The 18,256-nt window shown below is 35.4% G+C and overlaps 1 protein-coding gene and 1 pseudogene across 1 annotated transcript; both read left to right on the forward strand.

Moving 5' to 3' along the window:
• The first annotated feature begins 2,451 nt into the window (after positions 1–2,451).
• Positions 2,452–7,880, forward strand: LOC132182077 (cysteine-rich receptor-like protein kinase 2). Its single transcript, XM_059595283.2, has 8 exons — positions 2,452–2,831; positions 5,264–5,667; positions 5,783–5,905; positions 6,035–6,162; positions 6,607–6,820; positions 6,939–7,170; positions 7,295–7,445; positions 7,539–7,880. The coding sequence occupies exons 1-8, from the start codon at positions 2,452–2,454 to the stop codon at positions 7,878–7,880; spliced, it is 1,974 nt and encodes a 657-aa protein (XP_059451266.2).
• A 757-nt stretch (positions 7,881–8,637) lies between these two features.
• LOC148585943 (uncharacterized) lies at positions 8,638–13,337 on the forward strand (annotated as a pseudogene).
• The last annotated feature ends 4,919 nt before the right edge of the window (positions 13,338–18,256 follow it).

Raw genomic sequence — 18,256 nt, forward strand, 5'->3', positions numbered from 1 at the left:
TAGTGCTGACTGTCTCGCTTGTTTCACTGCCGCCGTTTCTCAAATCCGCAACTGCTCCGCCGCCAACGGTGCCCGCGTCATCTATGATGGCTGCTTTGTTACGAGCCTAAGTAATAGATCTCATAACTGGACCTTGGGTACGTAGAAAAATAGGACTAGTCCTGCGTTTCCTACCTATGATTGCAGAAAATTGAGATCGTTAGAGAGACCCCAAACCTCACAACACAAAGTGTTAATTTTACTGAAATATTCTCTGCCAATATTATTGCAAAAGTCTGCTTTAAATAGAGGTTACAACCGACATAGATTTACTCTAGAGTTTGTAAACCTATACTACTAGGACTGGGAGACATAAGGCACCATAAAGGAAATACCTTACAACTCCAACAAGGACTTGGAAATCCTATTTATTTAAGAACTACGACATTAACAAGAAATAAGAAAAAATAACAATCATATGGAAATAATAAAGATTACTCTTAACCAAGTTAAGAGACAAGGCAGAGACTACTAATAGATTACTAATAGACCTAGGATTGTAACATGCTTCCTCAGGTACAACCTCCATCGATCCACGCGCGCCTTCTTTCTTATTATTTATTTCTGCATTTTTTTTTTTATTCTACTAGCTAGCTAGTCAAAAGAATGATACGATTAATTTAAGGTGTAAGTGTAACGGTAAATACTATATTTTTATGATTCCAAATGAATTATTGACTAGTGTCACGGTAGTCTTTTTTTCCATTTTCTCACACTCTCTCTCTCTTCTTTTCTCCATTTTGAAAAACTCAAACCCAAAAAATCTTCAAAAAATCAAAAATCCAAATCAAAAAATCAACCTAAAAAATCAAAAACCCAAACGTCAAACCCAACAAATTTTCAAAAACCCAAAAAATCTTCTTATCTTCTCTTCTCCTTTTTTTTTTTTTTTTTTTTTTTTGCTTCTCTTCTTCTTCTCTTCTCATTTTCTTTTTCTTTTTCTTCTGCGCCCACTTTTCTTTTGCTACCGTGCAGAGAGACTGAGAGAGAAGAGGGAGCTGGCCGTAGTGAAGAGAGAAGAGGGAGATTGAGAGAGGGAAAGAAGATCCAGAAAAAAAAAGAAGATCTGAAAAGAATAAATAATAAAAGAGGGAAAAGAGAGGGAACAAGTTGAATGTCTAGCTAATTTTTTTAGTGACATGCCAGCATTTTACCACGTCAGAAATTTCTGACGTGGCATTTTCACATGTTAGAAATTTTTGACGTGTTAAAAAATCACTTCAGTAATTACTGATGTGCCAACTTTGCCACGTCAGAAAAATATTTACTGACGTGGTAAAAAGTCGTGTACTGTAGCCAAGTCAGAAATTGATTTTTTTTTTTTTTTTTTTTTGTAGTAGGTTGGGAAAAGTGGTGGAGTGGGGCATTAGTGGATAGGAACGGCGAAGACGAACAAATCTAGCTTGGAAGAAAGGAGTAATGTTGGGTTGAGCTCTCTCGTGGAAGAGAGCTTTTTTTTCTTCTTATTCTTATTCTTCTTATTATTTTTTTAAGAGAAATTCATTCATATTTCATTCATGAATAATCAAGAGCATAAAAGCTCTTATAATTATAGAGCATAAAGCTCTAAAATTCATAACCGAAGCTAAATGATTACACGTCATAGAGGTTAAAAACATACAAATCTTATATTAAAATTCTATGACGTCTACATCCGCTAATCCATGCCTAATCTTTAGCTTATAGAACAAATCTGTCCGGTACAAATTCAATCTGAGATATAGGTAGCCATTTTCCAGGCATGAGCAAAAGCACCACGCCAAAACTAGTCCTTCTCGACCTGAAAGGCCAGAAAATTATTTACGTCCTAAGCTCAAACGCCAGGACAATAAAACAAGCAAGAAAATACAGGAAAAAACAACAAAAAACACCAAGACACACCAGCAAACATCAGAGCAAGGAGCAAAGGAGTGGACGACCAGGCATAAACAATATAGTCTTGCATCACCATTATCCTCAAATATGGACATTCAAAAAAAAAAAAAAAAATGGCAGAGTGGAGTGGACGACTAGGCATAAACAAACGTTGACCGTAGTGGGGTGGGGCCCGTGGGGGAGGATTTGACAAAGTGACTAATACTAATCAAAAGTGAGTTATTTTCATTACACGATTTTAACTCGCTCTTTAGTGGGTACATAACTACAAGACCGTACCACTGAACCCCGTCATCGATGGTGACATTGTTTTTTTATTTTTTTATTTTTTATTTTATTTTGGATTTCAAATTTATATCGATCCTTTTTATCATACTTAATTTCTATCCAAACTAACCCTATTAGCCCAATATAGTTGACCGAGAGAATTTAAATTATGTTTACTAATTAAATCAACATGAAACTTTACCCAACTAAACTGACTAACTCATATATATATATACCAAGTACTGCTACGTACTACTTCCGAGCTTGAAGATGAACCCAAATAGAAAGAAGCATGGGGTGTTGTCAATGATATTGTTAATATGGTGGTGGTTGACGGCTGTGGTTGTTGCAGACCCACAGATCAATCTCTTAAACAGCGGCTGCAGCCAATACAACGTGTCCAACGAGTCGGCCTTCTATGCAAGCCTAAACGCCACCTTCTCCAGCCTCAGAGCACAGCTCAACAACAACACCAACACCAGATTCGCAACTGCACAGCAAGTCACGGGTTCCGCCTACGCCATGGTCCAGTGCCGGAACTACCTCTCTACCGCCGACTGCCTCACTTGTTTCACCACCGCCGTCGCTCAAATCCGCAACTGCTCCGCCGCCAACGGTGCCCGCGTCATCTACGACGGCTGCTTCCTCCGGTAGGTATACACCCTCCATCCACGCTTTCGATCATTATATTATAATAAAATAATGCAGATTGATATTGTATTTGTATATCATTTGTTTATTTATTAAATGAAATTAAGCTTTTATAAAATAAAAAAATTAAATTGACTAACCCTTTTCTATGGTCATTATTAAAATAAAAATATAACTATGGTTTATATAAATATTAAACCCTATAGTTTTTTTCTGGAACGAAATGCCCTTACGCACACGCAACCATCGTCATGTTAACTTTACCAGTGGGGAGGTCTTGGTTTCTATGGGTTTGGAGGCTTGGGGTTCGGTGGAATTACATATTTTTTTAATAATTAATTTTGTAATCATTAATTGTCCCTCAATCGTGTGTTTTCTTTTCTTTTATACTTGCTTGAATTGAATATTAATTTGACTAGTGGGGACTGGGGACGAAAGAATTCAAAAATTCCACTTGGGTTAATTGGTTTATACAGTTAACAGTTGGCACGCTTTGTTTTCTAAGAATCTGTTAATTAAACGACGATATAATTATTTGTTAAGCTGGCAATGGGTAGATCTAGACAGATAATTCCACCGGCCACCGCTGTGCGGGCATTGACTTTAACTTAAGTAGCCCACCATGTAACATGCATCCTTGTTTGTTAAATCCCACGCCATGGACCCCATCCACCCGTATTTCTCCACATTTCATCACATTATTCACTTCATTTTTTTCAAAAAAAACATTCTTACTTATATATCAAATCATTCACTTTTTATTACTATTCAAATAAAAAAATCACTACAAAATAAAATTTTTCATTTTTTAATACCACTTTTTTCATTTTTCCGTATCAATCATTATTTTATTTTTACACATGAACAGTGCCATAGTGGGGGGTGTTGTTTAACAAACACCTCCATGAATGTTTCTAGTCTAAATTAATAGACCGGAAAATATATAGTCAATGTTCAAGATCTCTCTAGAGAGATATTGAGACTATAAATGAAGAAATATGCTAGAATCTAATAAAAACTCTATTTTTTGCCCATAAAAATTCATATGGCAAGATGCCACATTATTATTATTTTTTTTTTGTCTTTTTCCTTCCACTAAAAATATGATGTGACATCTTGCCACTTGGACTTTTATGGGCAAAATGTGGAGTTGTTAATATATTTTAGCGTTTTTCATAAATGAAACATGTGTCCCATTAATAAAAAAAAAAAAAAATATATATATATATATATATATATATATATATATATATATATTAAAAATAATAATAAAAAACTTAAGGGGGTGGCTGGCCAACCCAGTTGCAGGCTTGCAGCCACCCCTTAAGTTTTTTTTTTTTTATTATTTTTTAATATTTTAATATTTTAATATTTTAATTATTTTTAAAAAATATATAATATTTAATTAATTTTTTTTTATTAATATGACATGTTCATTTATGGCCTCAGGATCTCTTTAGAGAGATTTTTGACAATTAACTAGATATTTTCTAGTCAATTTTGCACTGAAGAGGATCCGAATCTGTCGACCATAGTATGGTACTACATCGTATTCATTATCCTACTAGTTAGGCTACTATAAATTATTATATCTAACGACTAAGGAGCAATGCTATATATTATTTTTTTCTTTGAAATTAATCATTCGATATGCAAGATTTACAGTACCTTCACTTAAGTGGGTTTTACAAATTTAATAGTTATTTTTTAAAAATAATAACAATAATAATAATTAGGGGAAAATTCACTTTACTCCCCTGAAGTTTCAAGGGTTTTTCAATTCGAACCCCAATGTTTAAAAATTGGAAATGTACCCCCCTAATGTTTCAAAAAATTTTAATTCAGACCCTTCGTTACTAATTTTTGTCTAGTTGGACGAAAATCATTCCACGTGCATCTCACGTGGGATTTTGCCACCCTCTATTCCAATTTTGCCCTCATTAAAACCTATTAAATTATGTAATTACCCTCATTACAACCTATGAAATTAAGAGTTATTACTTAATTTCATAGGTTTTAATGAAAGCGAAATTAGAATAGAGGGCATCAAAATCCCACGTGAGACGCACGTGGGATGATTTTCGTCCAACTAGACAAAAATTAGTAACGGAGGGTTTGAATTGAAAATTTTTGAAACATTAGGGAGGTACATTGTCAATTTTTAAACATTGAGGTTTGAATTGAAAAACTCTTGAAACTTCAGGGGGTAAAATGAATTTAACCCTAATAATGAAATGACGAAAAATATTAAATAGCATTTCTCAATATCAAACTACATGTTTTGTGCACCTCATTAAACTACATGTTCCAACTAAAAGCTTTTACTCTCAAACCATATATATTAAATTACCATTTACATCAAAATATTAATAAAGTAAACTTAATTAATTATTTAATTAACATTCTAACAAATTTTTAAATTTTCTTTCAGCTACGAGAGCAGTAGCTTCTATGACCAAACCACTGAGCCTGGAAATGAAGGGATTTGCGGAAATCAGACAGCATCGCAGCCTACTGCTTTTAGTGTTGCGGTGAAAGAATTGTTAGCAGATCTCCAGGTTGCAACGCCTAGGATTAATGGTTTCTTTGCTGCGAGCAAGAAGGAAGCGGTTGGTAGTGCTGGTAACGCAACAGTGTATGCTGTGGCGCAGTGTGCTGAAACAATTAGTGAAATAGGTTGTCAGGATTGCTTGACAGTTGCGTCCAGAAATGCAGAAGTATGTATTCCTAGTGTAGTTGGTCGTGCAATTGATGCTGGGTGTTTCCTGAGGTACTCAGAGACGCCCTTCTTTGCTGATAACCAAACTACTAATATTTTGCCCTTCTTAGGAAATGGTGAGTCTTGAGTAATTAATGAGATCTTTTTTCCAATTTTCCTGCTTTGTACGTAATTAGTATTAAATCTTTATATTAATTACTGAAATGGGTGATGCCCTATTTTTAATTACAGGAAGTTCAAGCAACAAGAAAGCCATTATTGGAGGAGTGGTGGGGGGTGTCGTAGGTGCTGTTCTCATTTTAGCTGTGTTTGTCTGGTTTATAATACTAAGAAGGCGCAAGCCAATTATTAGAGGTAATTAATGTAAACACTAAAGGTTTTGTTGTGAGTATACTTGTAAGGTTGTGTCATATATTGTAAAGTATAAAGAAAGCGAGCAGTTATTATATGAACTGACCATAACCTTTTTATACTCCATAGCAGGTGACATACTAGGGGCAACTGAGCTGCAAGGCCCAGTGAATTACAAGTACAAAGATTTGAAATCTGCAACAAAAAATTTCAGTGAAGAAAACAAACTCGGAGAAGGAGGTTTTGGTGATGTATACAAGGTAAAACTCTTTTACTTATTTAGAGTATGTTTGAGATTGTGTTTGAAAAATATAACTTTTATGTCAAAAAAAAGTTTTTTTGGCAAAAGCTTCAAAATGCGTTTTAGTCATTTTTAGAATCTGTTTCGGATTGCGTTTGAGAAATAGAGCTTTTAAATCAAAAAACGATTTTTAAGCTTTTGTCAAAAGTGTGTTTTGAACATTTTTGAGTTTTTTAGAACCTTAAAAGCGTTTTTAATTTTTTTATATCAAACGTGTATTTTTTTTTTCTTCATATAGACTTTTTGAGTATTAAACGCACTTTTAAGCCCCTCAAATGCACACCCAAACAGGCCCTTAGTTGTTATTAGATATTCATTTAAATTTACCATTAATGCATTTATAATCCTCTAGCTTTATGGTTGATTAATTTTCTATCTCTTTTATCTTTGCGTTATTGACTAGGGTACTCTGAAAAATGGGAAGATAGTTGCTGTAAAGAAACTAGCTATTAGCCAATCTTCAAGGGCAAAGGCAGATTTCGAGAGTGAAGTGAAGCTTATAAGTAATGTTCATCATCGGAACATGATCCGTCTTCTTGGGTGTTGCACCAAAGGACCAGAACTACTTCTTGTCTATGAATACATGGCAAACAGCAGCCTCGATAAATTCTTGTTTGGTAACTTAAGCTCAACTCTTCAATGTTTTCACATAAATGCATTTAACGTTTAAATGGGATCTTTTGACTTGTTTTGTAACTTGTATTTAATTCAAACATTATAATGAGATTGACATAGGTGAAAGACGTGGGTCTCTCAACTGGAAACAAAGAAATGATATAATCATGGGCACAGCTAGGGGCCTTGCTTATCTCCACGAGGAATTCCATGTATGCATCATACATAGAGATATTAAAACCGACAACATTCTTCTAGATGATGATTTCCAAGCCAAGATTGCAGATTTTGGGTTAGCAAGGCTTCTACCCGAGGATAAAAGCCATCTCAACACCAGATTCGCAGGAACATTGTAAGCCAATTCAACTAGTTACAAGTTATAGAATTAACCACCCCACTTTCTTTTAAGCTTGTTCTTTTTGTTCCTTGATTACCATTATTAAATGATAGCTAATTTTATCTAATTAATCCATTAGAGGGTATACAGCACCTGAATATACAATTCATGGTCAGTTATCAGAGAAGGTAGATATCTACAGTTTTGGTGTCGTTGTTCTTGAGATTATATGTGGCCGAAGAATGAGCGAGGTGAAGAATGATCCCAATGGCGAGTACCTCCTTGAGCGGGTAATTTCCCATATCAAATATGCTTATATATATACTGCAATATCATCACAATACTAAAACTTTTTTTCCCCTATTTGACGTTGCAATTAATAGGCATGGAAATTGTATGAGAATGACGAGCATCAGGAGTTGGTGGACGAAACCTTAGACCCAAACGAGTATACAACAGAAGAAGTGAAAGGAATTATCGAGATTGCTCTGTTATGCATTCAATCATCACCTGCTCTGAGGCCCTCAATGTCTGAAGTTGTCGTTTTGCTCAAAAGCAAAGGGTCAGTGGAGCGGCAGCCACCAAGCAAGCCAGCCTACGTTGATACTGATCAGAAGAAGGTTCGTGGAGACACGTACACATCCCCTTCAACCGCATCATCTACATCTAATGCCACTGCCTCTGTCTCTCTCAGGTCCCTGGTCGTTAATGTAAAACATAATTGAAACTCTCAAGTACTGTCACTTTGTGTATAAAGATTGATACATAGTTTCTTGTGTGCGTTGGATAAAGGCTTTTGAAGCTATAGGTTTACATTGGAATGAAATTCATTCCCTAATGAATTATAATTTGTGGTATTAAAGGTGTTTGGTAATTTATTCGGAATAAAAAAATTATTGTTGATTTTATTAAGAGAGAGTGCAGAATAAGAAAAGAGTCTTTTATACACGTGAACAGTATACACGTGAACAGTATTTTTTTGTTGTAAATGTGTTGGTGATTTGTTATAACCAATTAGAGTTAGTTGTTAGTAGTTAGAAGACTTGTTAAACTTATAAATACTTCTTCATGTATCTTGAAACAGATTGAATTCAATATATCAATGAATTGATTCACTCTCTGTTTTCCTCTCTGGTTTTCCACTTGTTTTTGAGTTTTCTTCTTCTTTTCTTGCATTCCTTTTGTTACGAATTGCAAGGTTTGACATGGTATCAGAGCCTAACCCAATTAATTGGCTGTGGCCCACCGTCACCCATTGTCGCACGTGTTGGCTTGGATGTCCTCCCGCCACACGTGAGGGGGCGTGTTGGAAGTCCCACATTGCCTGGGTATTAAGGAGATTGTCCATTTATAAGGTGAGGGGAAACCTCAACTCTTGAGCTAGCTTTTGGGTTGAGTTAGGCCCAAGACTCATTTTTAACATGGTATCAGAGCCATAATCACAACTGTGATTTTTTTTTTTCAATTTTTCAGTTCATTTTCAATGGCAGAACTTCCATCGTCTTCTGCTCACCCACGTCCTCCTTCAGAATTTTCGATTTCTATGGAAAACCAACCTCCAACCAGTCACACTCGTCCAAACAATTTGGAAGAGAATCCTCCAAACAATTTCTTTAATCCTTTTGCAAACACTCGCCCCATTGACCCTTCAAGCCCTTTGTTTCTCCACAGTGGTGATAATCCAGGGATTTTACTAGTTCCTCAGCCATTGTCAGGAGAAAACTACAGCACCTGGAGCCGTTCAATGCTTGTTGCTTTGAGTGCAAAGAACAAGATGTGTTTCATTGACGGTTCTTTTCCTAAACCTTCAGTATTTGAGAGTTATTACAATGCATGGGTTCGTTGTAATGATCTTGTAGTCTCATGGATTCTTAACTCAGTTTCCAAGGAGATTTATTCTACTATCATCTACATTACTTCTGCTGAAGTTATGTGGCAGGATCTCAAAGATCGATACTCTCAAAGAAATGGTCCTCGTGTTTTTCAGTTGCAGAAAGCCATTTCCGCTGTCACTCAGGAAAATTCCTCTGTAAGTCAATACTTTACTCGTATTAAGGCTCTATGGGAAGAACTCAATAACTATAGACCTATTTCTATATGCAATTGTTGCAATTGTGGTCGTATGAAGTCCATTCTTGAGCTCTATAGCCAAGAAAAAGTTCTGCAATTTTTGATGGGTCTGAATGATTCTTTTTCAACTGTTAGAGCACAGATTTTGCTAACAGACCCTCTTCCACCCATCAATAAGGTTTTTTCTCTTATTATTCAAGAGGAAAAACAAAGGGAAATAACTATCAATTCCCTTAGTCATGATACCTCTGCCCTCATGACTAGAACCCCTATCCCTAACTCTGTTGCATCTCCTATGCCCCATCCTGTTGCCTCACCCATATGCCATTCCCATGATCATGCTGCCTACATGACCAAAGCCACTTCATCAGGGCCTAGGTTTTCTAAGTAGAACTTTAAGAAGGATCGCCCCATATGCTCTCATTGTGGACTATCAGGTCATACTGTTGAAAAATGTTACAAGGTCCATGGTTTTCCACCAGGGTTTAAGTTCACCCGAAGCAAACCAAATTTTTCTGCTCCACATTCATCAAATCAAGTGCAGGGAACTGATTTGACTAAAGTTCAGCAATTGAGTAATCCTCCTCTGGCCATGATCTCTGAGCAGTGTCAACAATTGATGGAATTGCTAAAACAATACCCCATCCAATCCCCTCAATCTTTTGCTGCAAATTCAGTTGCTAGCATAGCAGGTTATCTCCAACCTCATAATCCAAAATTTTCTGTTTTTTCTGCTTCATTTGCTAATGTTGTACCACATTTCACACAAAAACACATTTCTTGGATTATAGATACTGGTGCAACTGACCACATGATTAGCTGTCCATCCCTTTTTACCTCTATTACTGCTATAGTTTCAACACATGTAAAGTTACCAAATGGATCTATAGCTTCTGTCACACACATAGGCACTGTCAAACTTTCAGACAATCTTACATTGACTGAAGTTTTGTGTGTTCCATCTTTTACCTTCAATCTCATTTCAGCTAGCAAACTTATTAAAAATCTAAGATGTTGTCTCATCTTCTTTGCTGGATATTGTTTTATACAGAATCTGTACCATTGGAGAACGATTGGGGTGGGTAAGGAAGAAGCTGGTTTATTTGTTTTGATGCAAGAAGACAAGGTCTCTGCTCACACCCAAGCTGCGCCATTTCCTTCATTTCAACAACATGCTTCCTATAATTCCATCAAACAGCCATCACATGATGTTTGGCACTATAGACTAGGGCACCCTTCCATTTCTAGAATAAGGCTATTACAAAAACATGTTCCTGAAATTTCTTGTACATCTACTAGCATTTGTTCCATTTGTCCAATGGCCAAACAACATAAACTTCCTTTTTCAGTCAGCACTTCTGTTTCTTTGTTACCATTTGATCTCATTCATTGTGATATTTGGGGTCCTATGGCCACCAAGTCAATAAATGGTTCTGTTTTCTTTCTTACAATTGTGGATGACTATTCAAGATTTACTTGGGTTCATTTGATGCAACACAAATCTCAAACTAGTTCTATTCTAAAATCATTCATTCAACTTGTTCTCACCCAATTCAAAACCAAAGTAAAATGTCTTAGATCAGATAATGGTGCTGAATTTAAAATGAAAGATTTTTTTTTCTGATCAAGGCATAATTCATCAACTTAGTTGTGTTGAAACCCCACAACAAAATGCCATTGTTGAGAGAAAACACCAACACTTGTTAAATGTTGCAAGAGCTTTAAGATTTCAATCTCATCTTCCTCTACAATTCTGGGGAGATTCTATACTCACAGCTACTCATCTTATAAACAAAATACCTACACCCCTTCTTTCAAACAAATCCCCTCATGAGCTGCTATATTCCACATTTCCATCATATTCTCATCTCAAAGTTTTTGGATGCTTAGCTTATGTATCAACTTTGTCCAGAAATAGAACAAAATTTGATCCTAGAGCTATTCCATGCATCTTTATAGGATATCCATATGCCATGAAAGCATATAAATTCTTTAGTCTTCATGATCATTCTATCATCATTTCCAGAAATGCTATTTTCCATGAAACCATTTTCCCTTTTGCTCATCATTTAGACCATTCATCATTTACTTCTCATGATGACATTGTTCATTCATCCATTCATTTTCCAAGTTCTGATTCATATGATATATCAGATTTTCCTCTTAATTCAACTGTATCCATTCCTTCTCCCATTTGTCAATCACAACCAGCTTTGTCCAGTACATCTTCACAACCATTTTCGTCGTCTTCTGAACCTATTGCTTCAGGTTCAGCACCTTCTGCAGAATTGAATTTTGAACCAAGTTCCTCACCTCCTGATCCTAATCCTTCCTCTAGTCTTAGTCCATCTTCTGTTCCTAATCCGATGTCTTGTCCACACCTTAGAAAATCCACTAGGATTAAAACAAGACCAAGTTACTTGCAGGATTATCATTGTCAACTAGTCTCATCTTCTCCATCCCAATCAACTGCAATGTCTACTCATTCAGGTAATTCTTATCCATTGTCTAATTTTCTTTCTTATGATAACCTGTCTTCTTCTCATAAACTTTTTTGCCTTAACACTTCACTTAACATTGAACCCAAGTTTTATCACCAAGCTGTCAAAGATAAAAATTGGCGTGAGGCTATGCAGGCTGAAATTTCAGCATTGGAAGCAAATAACACTTGGGTTGTTACTGTCTTACCTCCAAACAAGACTGCTATTGGCTGCAAATGGGTGTATAAGATCAAACAGAAATCTGATGGTAGTATTGAGAGGTACAAGGCTAGGTTGGTAGCTAAAGGCTACACTCAATGTGAAGGGTTGGACTATCATGAAACTTTTTCTCCTATAGCCAAGATGACAACGGTGAGGTGTTTCTTAGCTCTTGCAGCAGCTAAAGGATGGTTTTTGCATCAATTGGATGTGAATAATGCTTTTCTACATGGAGACCTAGATGAAGAAGTCTATATGACTATGCCTCCTGGTTTTGGCAGCAAGGGGGAGAATAAGGTATGCAGATTAACAAAATCATTGTATGGTTTGAAGCAGGCTTCCCGACAATGGTTCTCCAAATTTTCTGCCACATTAATAGACCTTGGTTTTACTCAGTCAAAGGCAGATTACTCTCTGTTTACAAGGCTCCAAGGTTCCTCTTACATTGCTCTTTTAATCTATGTTGATGATGTTGCCATAGCCAGCAATGATCCTAAGGCAGTTGCAGATTTTATCATTCTCTTGAATGATAGGTTTAAGTTGAAGGATTTAGGACCTTTGAAATATTTTTTAGGACTAGAAATTGCTAGATCCATTGATGGTATTTCTGTATGTCAACGAAAATATGCATTAGAGATTCTTGAAGATTCAGGACTACTTGCTTCCAAGCCTGTCAGTTTTCCAATTGAGCAGAATTTGAAGTTGTCAAAAGATGAGGGTATTCTTTTATCAGATTTTACTTCTTATAGGAGGTTAGTTGGAAGACTTTTGTATCTCACCATCACCAGACCAGATATAGCATACTCAGTGCAAATCCTAAGTCAGTTTATGGATAAACCTAGACAATCTCACTTAGATGCTGCTACTAGAGTTTTGAGATATGTTAAGAATTCTCCTGCACAAGGTCTTTTCTTTTCAGCAAAATCTGATTTTCACTTAAAGGCTTTCTCAGATTCTGATTGGGCAGGGTGTGTTGATACTCGAAGGTCCATTACTGGGTTTTGCATCTTTATTGGTGATTCTTTGATTTCTTGGAAATCCAAGAAGCAACAGACTGTGTCTAGATCTTCTGCTGAGGCTGAATATCGAGCCATGGCTTCCACTTGTTGTGAACTCATGTGGTTGTTTTCTTTACTTAAAGATTTTCAGATTCCTCATCCACATGCTGCATTACTTTTTTCTGACAGTCAATCTGCCTTACATATTGCTGCGAATCCAGTTTTTCATGAACGGACTAAGCACATAGAGATTGATTGCCATCTCATTAGAGAGAAAATTCAACTGGGACTTATTAAAACACTGCATGTTTCTTCTCAAGACCAGTTGGCGGATATTTTCACTAAGGGCCTTGGCTTTAAGGATTTCAGCAGGCTACTCTCGAAGATGTCTGTCAAGGACATTTGTCATCCTTGACAATTGTCCTTGAGGGGGAGTATTAAGAGAGAGTGCAGAATAAGAAAAGAGTCTTTTATACACGTGAACAGTATACACGTGAACAGTATTTTTTGTTGTTGTAAATGTGTTGGTGATTTGTTATAACCAATTAGAGTTAGTTGTTAGTAGTTAGAAGACTTGTTAAACTTATAAATACTTATTCATGTATCTTGAAACAGATTGAATTCAATATATCAATGAATTGATTCACTCTCTGTTTTCCTCTCTGGTTTTCCACTTGTTTTTGAGTTTTCTTCTTCTTTTCTTGCATTCCTTTTGTTACGAATTGCAAGGTTTGACAGATTTTTTTTTTTTTTTTGACATGTCCACATAAGAGGGGGAGGGAAATTCAAACTATTAAGCTCCGCTTCATTAAGCGTGGTTCCAGCCGATTGAACTACCTCTTAATGACTATTTTTGAAATTTTAACTCTGAACGATAACTGATAAGGTTTAGACATTAAATGCACTTTCAAAATAGAGATTTTTTTTTTTTTTTTTTTAAGTCTGCTTTAAGGGTATACTTTTCTTCTTGGTACTTGTTGAACCTTGAACGAAGGTTAAGAGAACTCTCCGGTACTTGTTGAATCGTAAGTACAATACATCCTTTGGCTTATACTTCTTCAAGTTGTGGACGATTGATCTATATCATCCTCTCACGGTTGAAAATATGTTGTCATAATTAGGTATATGAACACGCGTCAATTTTTTAATGGTGCTGACGTGACTTTATAAAATTTTGAATGAAATTTAGATGGAGGTACTATATCCGTCTTTATGTAAACTCGAGGTACCTCATATGATATAAACTAAACTCTAAGAGACAAAAAAATAAAATTGTTAAACAACATGGAGTAATAAAGTATTTAACCATTTTTTTTTTATGAGGTATGAGTACATTGTTGTTCATTTAATTGTTTTTTTGTTTTTTCTTTTGGGTGTAATGCACATTAATTAATCATTTATGTGCTTAATTGATGGACGGCATTGAATTATAATACTCTTCAGTTCAAATGAATTAAAAAATATTTAATTAATTATAGTGAATAGGTATTTTTGTCTTTATTTCAAAAGTAAAAAAATAAAAATACTCTTTCACCATAATTAACTAAACATGACGATATATGACGACATTTTTCAAGGTTTTGTCCTCATATATCATGTTCAGACGACGTCTTTCAAGGTTTTCCATCGAATAAAAAAAAAAGTTTTTGACTTCAAGTCTTCTTCGACCTCAAGGTATCGGGTTGGACAACCTTGATAATTATTTCTTTTGGTTTCAAAATTATTTCTCATTCTCTCAAACTTCACCTACTGCTACGTGCGTATCTAAAAGAGCTGAAGAATCGATGAACCGAAATAGATAGAAGCATGGGGTGATATTGTTAATATGGTGGTGGTTGACGGGTGTGGTTTTGGCAGACCCACAGATCAATCTCTTAAATAAGGCTTGCAGCCAATACAACGTGTCCAGCGAGTCGTCCTTCTATACTAACCTAAACGCCACCTTCTCAAACCTCAGAGCACAGCTGACCAACAACACCAACACCAGATTCGCAACTCCACGGGATTCCGCCCAAGCCTTGCCAGCCTTGGTGCAGTGCCGGAACTACCTCTCTAGTGCTGAATGTCTCGCTTGTTTCACCGCCGCCGTTTCTCAAATCCGCAACTGCTCCGCCGCCAACGGTGCCCGCGTCATCTACGATGGCTGCTTCCTCAGGTACCTACGTGTACTACTACAACCTCCATCGATCCACGCTTTCTTTCTTAATATTTATGCATTTTTTTTTTTAGTCTACTAGTCAAAAGAATGATATAATTAATTTAAGGTGTAAGTGTAACGCTAAAAATATGAATTATTGATTTTTATTTATTTATTAAGAATTCATTTAAAAATTAGTTGAAAGTATCACATTAGTCTTTTTGTTTATTGGTCATCTTTCATGTATCGGTAAAAAAAAAAAAAACTAACAAAACAATATCATAAATACAACATAAAAATTGTTTAATTGCAACTTTTGCTAAACTATGTGCCACAAAATATGCTTCCTAATTAGCTAACTAGGTAGTAAAGCAATTCTTGCTTGTGCATCGTCCACTAGTTGACCATATTTATGAAACATTTTGTCGGGTAGAATTCAATGTATTTACCATTATATAAATATATAAATATTACACCCTATGTTTTTTTTTTTTTTTTTTTTTCCCAGCGTGAAACGTGCACACATGACGCAACCATCAAGAGTCGATTGAATATTGAACTGGTGGGGAGGAGGTCTTGGTTTCTATGGTTGGGAAGTCTTCTCTTTGAAAAGAATTTTCTGAGTCGATTGAATTACTTTTTAAAGACCGATAAGAAGCTTAGAATTAAGTGGAATTGCGATTCTTTTTAATAATTAATTTGCTATCATTAATCGTTGTGATGAGAAATGATTTTTTTTTTTTTTTTCTCTACTCATTCTTTCAATTTTTTTTTTTTTTAATTTTTGAAATTATTATTGAATTCGTTGGGATATGTGTGAACCCACTTAGACCTGGACTCCATGTACAAGTCCAAAGCACGTCTATAATTTGACTAGTGGTTAGTGGGACCAAAGCATGCAAAAATTCCATTTGGGTCTTTATTGGTGGCTCATAATTCCACAGCTGTGCCGGCATTGACTGAAAGCAACCAACGACTTGTAGACCATAGTACGTGGTATAAATTAGGAAAATGCTGGGCTTTGTTTGGCAAATTCTTTTCCTTAGACACTAGTTGATAAAAATTTATGTAAAAAAAAAAAAAAAAATGTAATAATGTTTGGGATAAAAAAGTGAAAAAGTGATATGAAAAAGTGAAAAATTTTTGTTTTATAGTGATTTTTTTATTTAAATAATAGTAAAAAGTGAATGGTGTGATATAAAAAGTAAAAAAAATTAGAATGTTTTGATGTTGATTTTTTTGAAAAATGGTAATAAACAGTAACAAAAGAAAATGAAAGGCTTTGCCAAACAAATGTTTTTTTTTTTTGTGTTATTTTGGTCGAATATTATTTTTTAAAAATCAAGTGAAATAAATAATGGCTACTTTTTTTTTTTTGCTTTTTAAAAAATATATCCATGTAAGACTAAGAAAACACTATGAATATTAAGGAAGCCCTTAGCATTCCCCAATTTATTAATGGTATTCATTATCCTAAATATATAATCTAACTATATGTTTTGTGCACCATCGCTTCTTGGTAGTTACTAAAATCCACTTGTCACTTTAATGGAAATTAAATTACGGAAACAATGTTCAAATTCAGAATTTTTACTTTGATACTATGTTAAATTACTACTTATTTGATCAGCTTATCCTAAAATTCTAATATATTTCATTTAATTAATATTCTAACACAATATTCTTTAAAATAATTACAGGTACGAGAGCAGCAGCTTCTATGACCAGACCACTCAGCCTGGTGGTGAAGGGTGTTGGAAGTCCCACATTGCTTGGGTATTAAGGAGATTGGCCATTTATAAGGTGAGGAAAAACCTCAACTCTTGAGCTAGCTTTTGGGTTGAGTTAGGCCCAAGACCCATTTCTAATATGGTATTAGAGCCTAACCCAATTAATTGGCTGTGGCCCACCGTCACCCATTGTCACACGTGTTGGCTTGGATGTCTTCCCGCTACACGTGAGGGGGCGTGTTGGAAGTCCCACATTGCTTGGGTATTAAGGAGATTGGCCATTTATAAGGTGAGGGAAAACCTCAACTCTTGAGCTAGCTTTTAGGTTGAGTTAGGCCCAAGACCCATTTCTAATAAAGGGCTTTGTGCAAATCAGACCACATCGCAGCCTACTGCTTTTACTGATGCTTTTAGCACTGCGGTGAAAGAACTGTTAGTAGATCTCCAACTTGCAACGCCAAGGATTAATGGTTTCTTTGCAGCGAGCAAGAAGGAAGTGGTCTGTGGTGTTGGTAATGCAACAGTTGTGTATGCTATGGCACAGCTAGTGTGTCGAAACAGTTAGTGAAATAGGTTGTCAGGATTGCTTGACAGTGGCGTCTACCAATTCAGAACGATGTCTTCCTGGTGCGGTTGCTCGGGCAGTTGATGCTGGGTGTTTTCTGATCAGGTACTCAGACACACCCATGTTTGCTGATAACCAAACTACTAATATTCTGCCCTTTTTAGGAAATGGTGATGAGCGTCAAATCTTTTATTTTCATACTGTTGGACAATATATATATATATATATATATATATATATATATATATATATATATTTTTCAGTACTTAAAAATATTGGTGATGCCATGCAGGAAGTTCAAGCAACAAGACAGCCATTGTAGGAGGAGTAGTTGGGGGTGTCGTAGGTGCAATTAATTATCATTATAGCTTTGCTTGTCTGGTTTATAATACTAAGAAGAAGGAGCAAGCCAGTCAATAGAGGTAATTAAGTGAAGGACAAAGGATTTTATTTTATTTTATTTTTACTATTTTAGTTTATGATGTTTTATGCTTTTTTTTTTCTTTTTCTTTTTCTAAATTAATCATTTTGTAGCAGGTGACATACTAGGGGCAACTAAGCTGCGAGGCCCAGTTAATTACAAGTACAAAAATTTGAAATCTGCAACAAAAAATTTTAGTGAGGAAAACAAACTTGGAAAAGGAGGCTTTGGTGATGTATACAAGGTAAAACTCTTTTGTCCATTAAGAGTATGTTTGAGATTGTATTTGAGAAATAAAGTTTTTAAGTTAAAAAACGCTTTTTGGCAAAAGCTTCATTTTTAAGCTTTTACCAAAAGTGCGTTTTGGTCATTTTTAGAGCCGGTTTGGGATTACGTTTGAGAAATAGAGCGTTTAAGTCAAAAAAATCATTTTTAAGTGTTTGCCAAAAGTGTATTTTGGCAATTTTTGTTCTTTTTAAAC

This window comes from Corylus avellana, chromosome 5, assembly GCF_965113065.1.
Source record: "Corylus avellana chromosome 5, dhCorAvel1.hap1.2, whole genome shotgun sequence".
Taxonomy (NCBI): domain Eukaryota; kingdom Viridiplantae; phylum Streptophyta; class Magnoliopsida; order Fagales; family Betulaceae; genus Corylus; species Corylus avellana.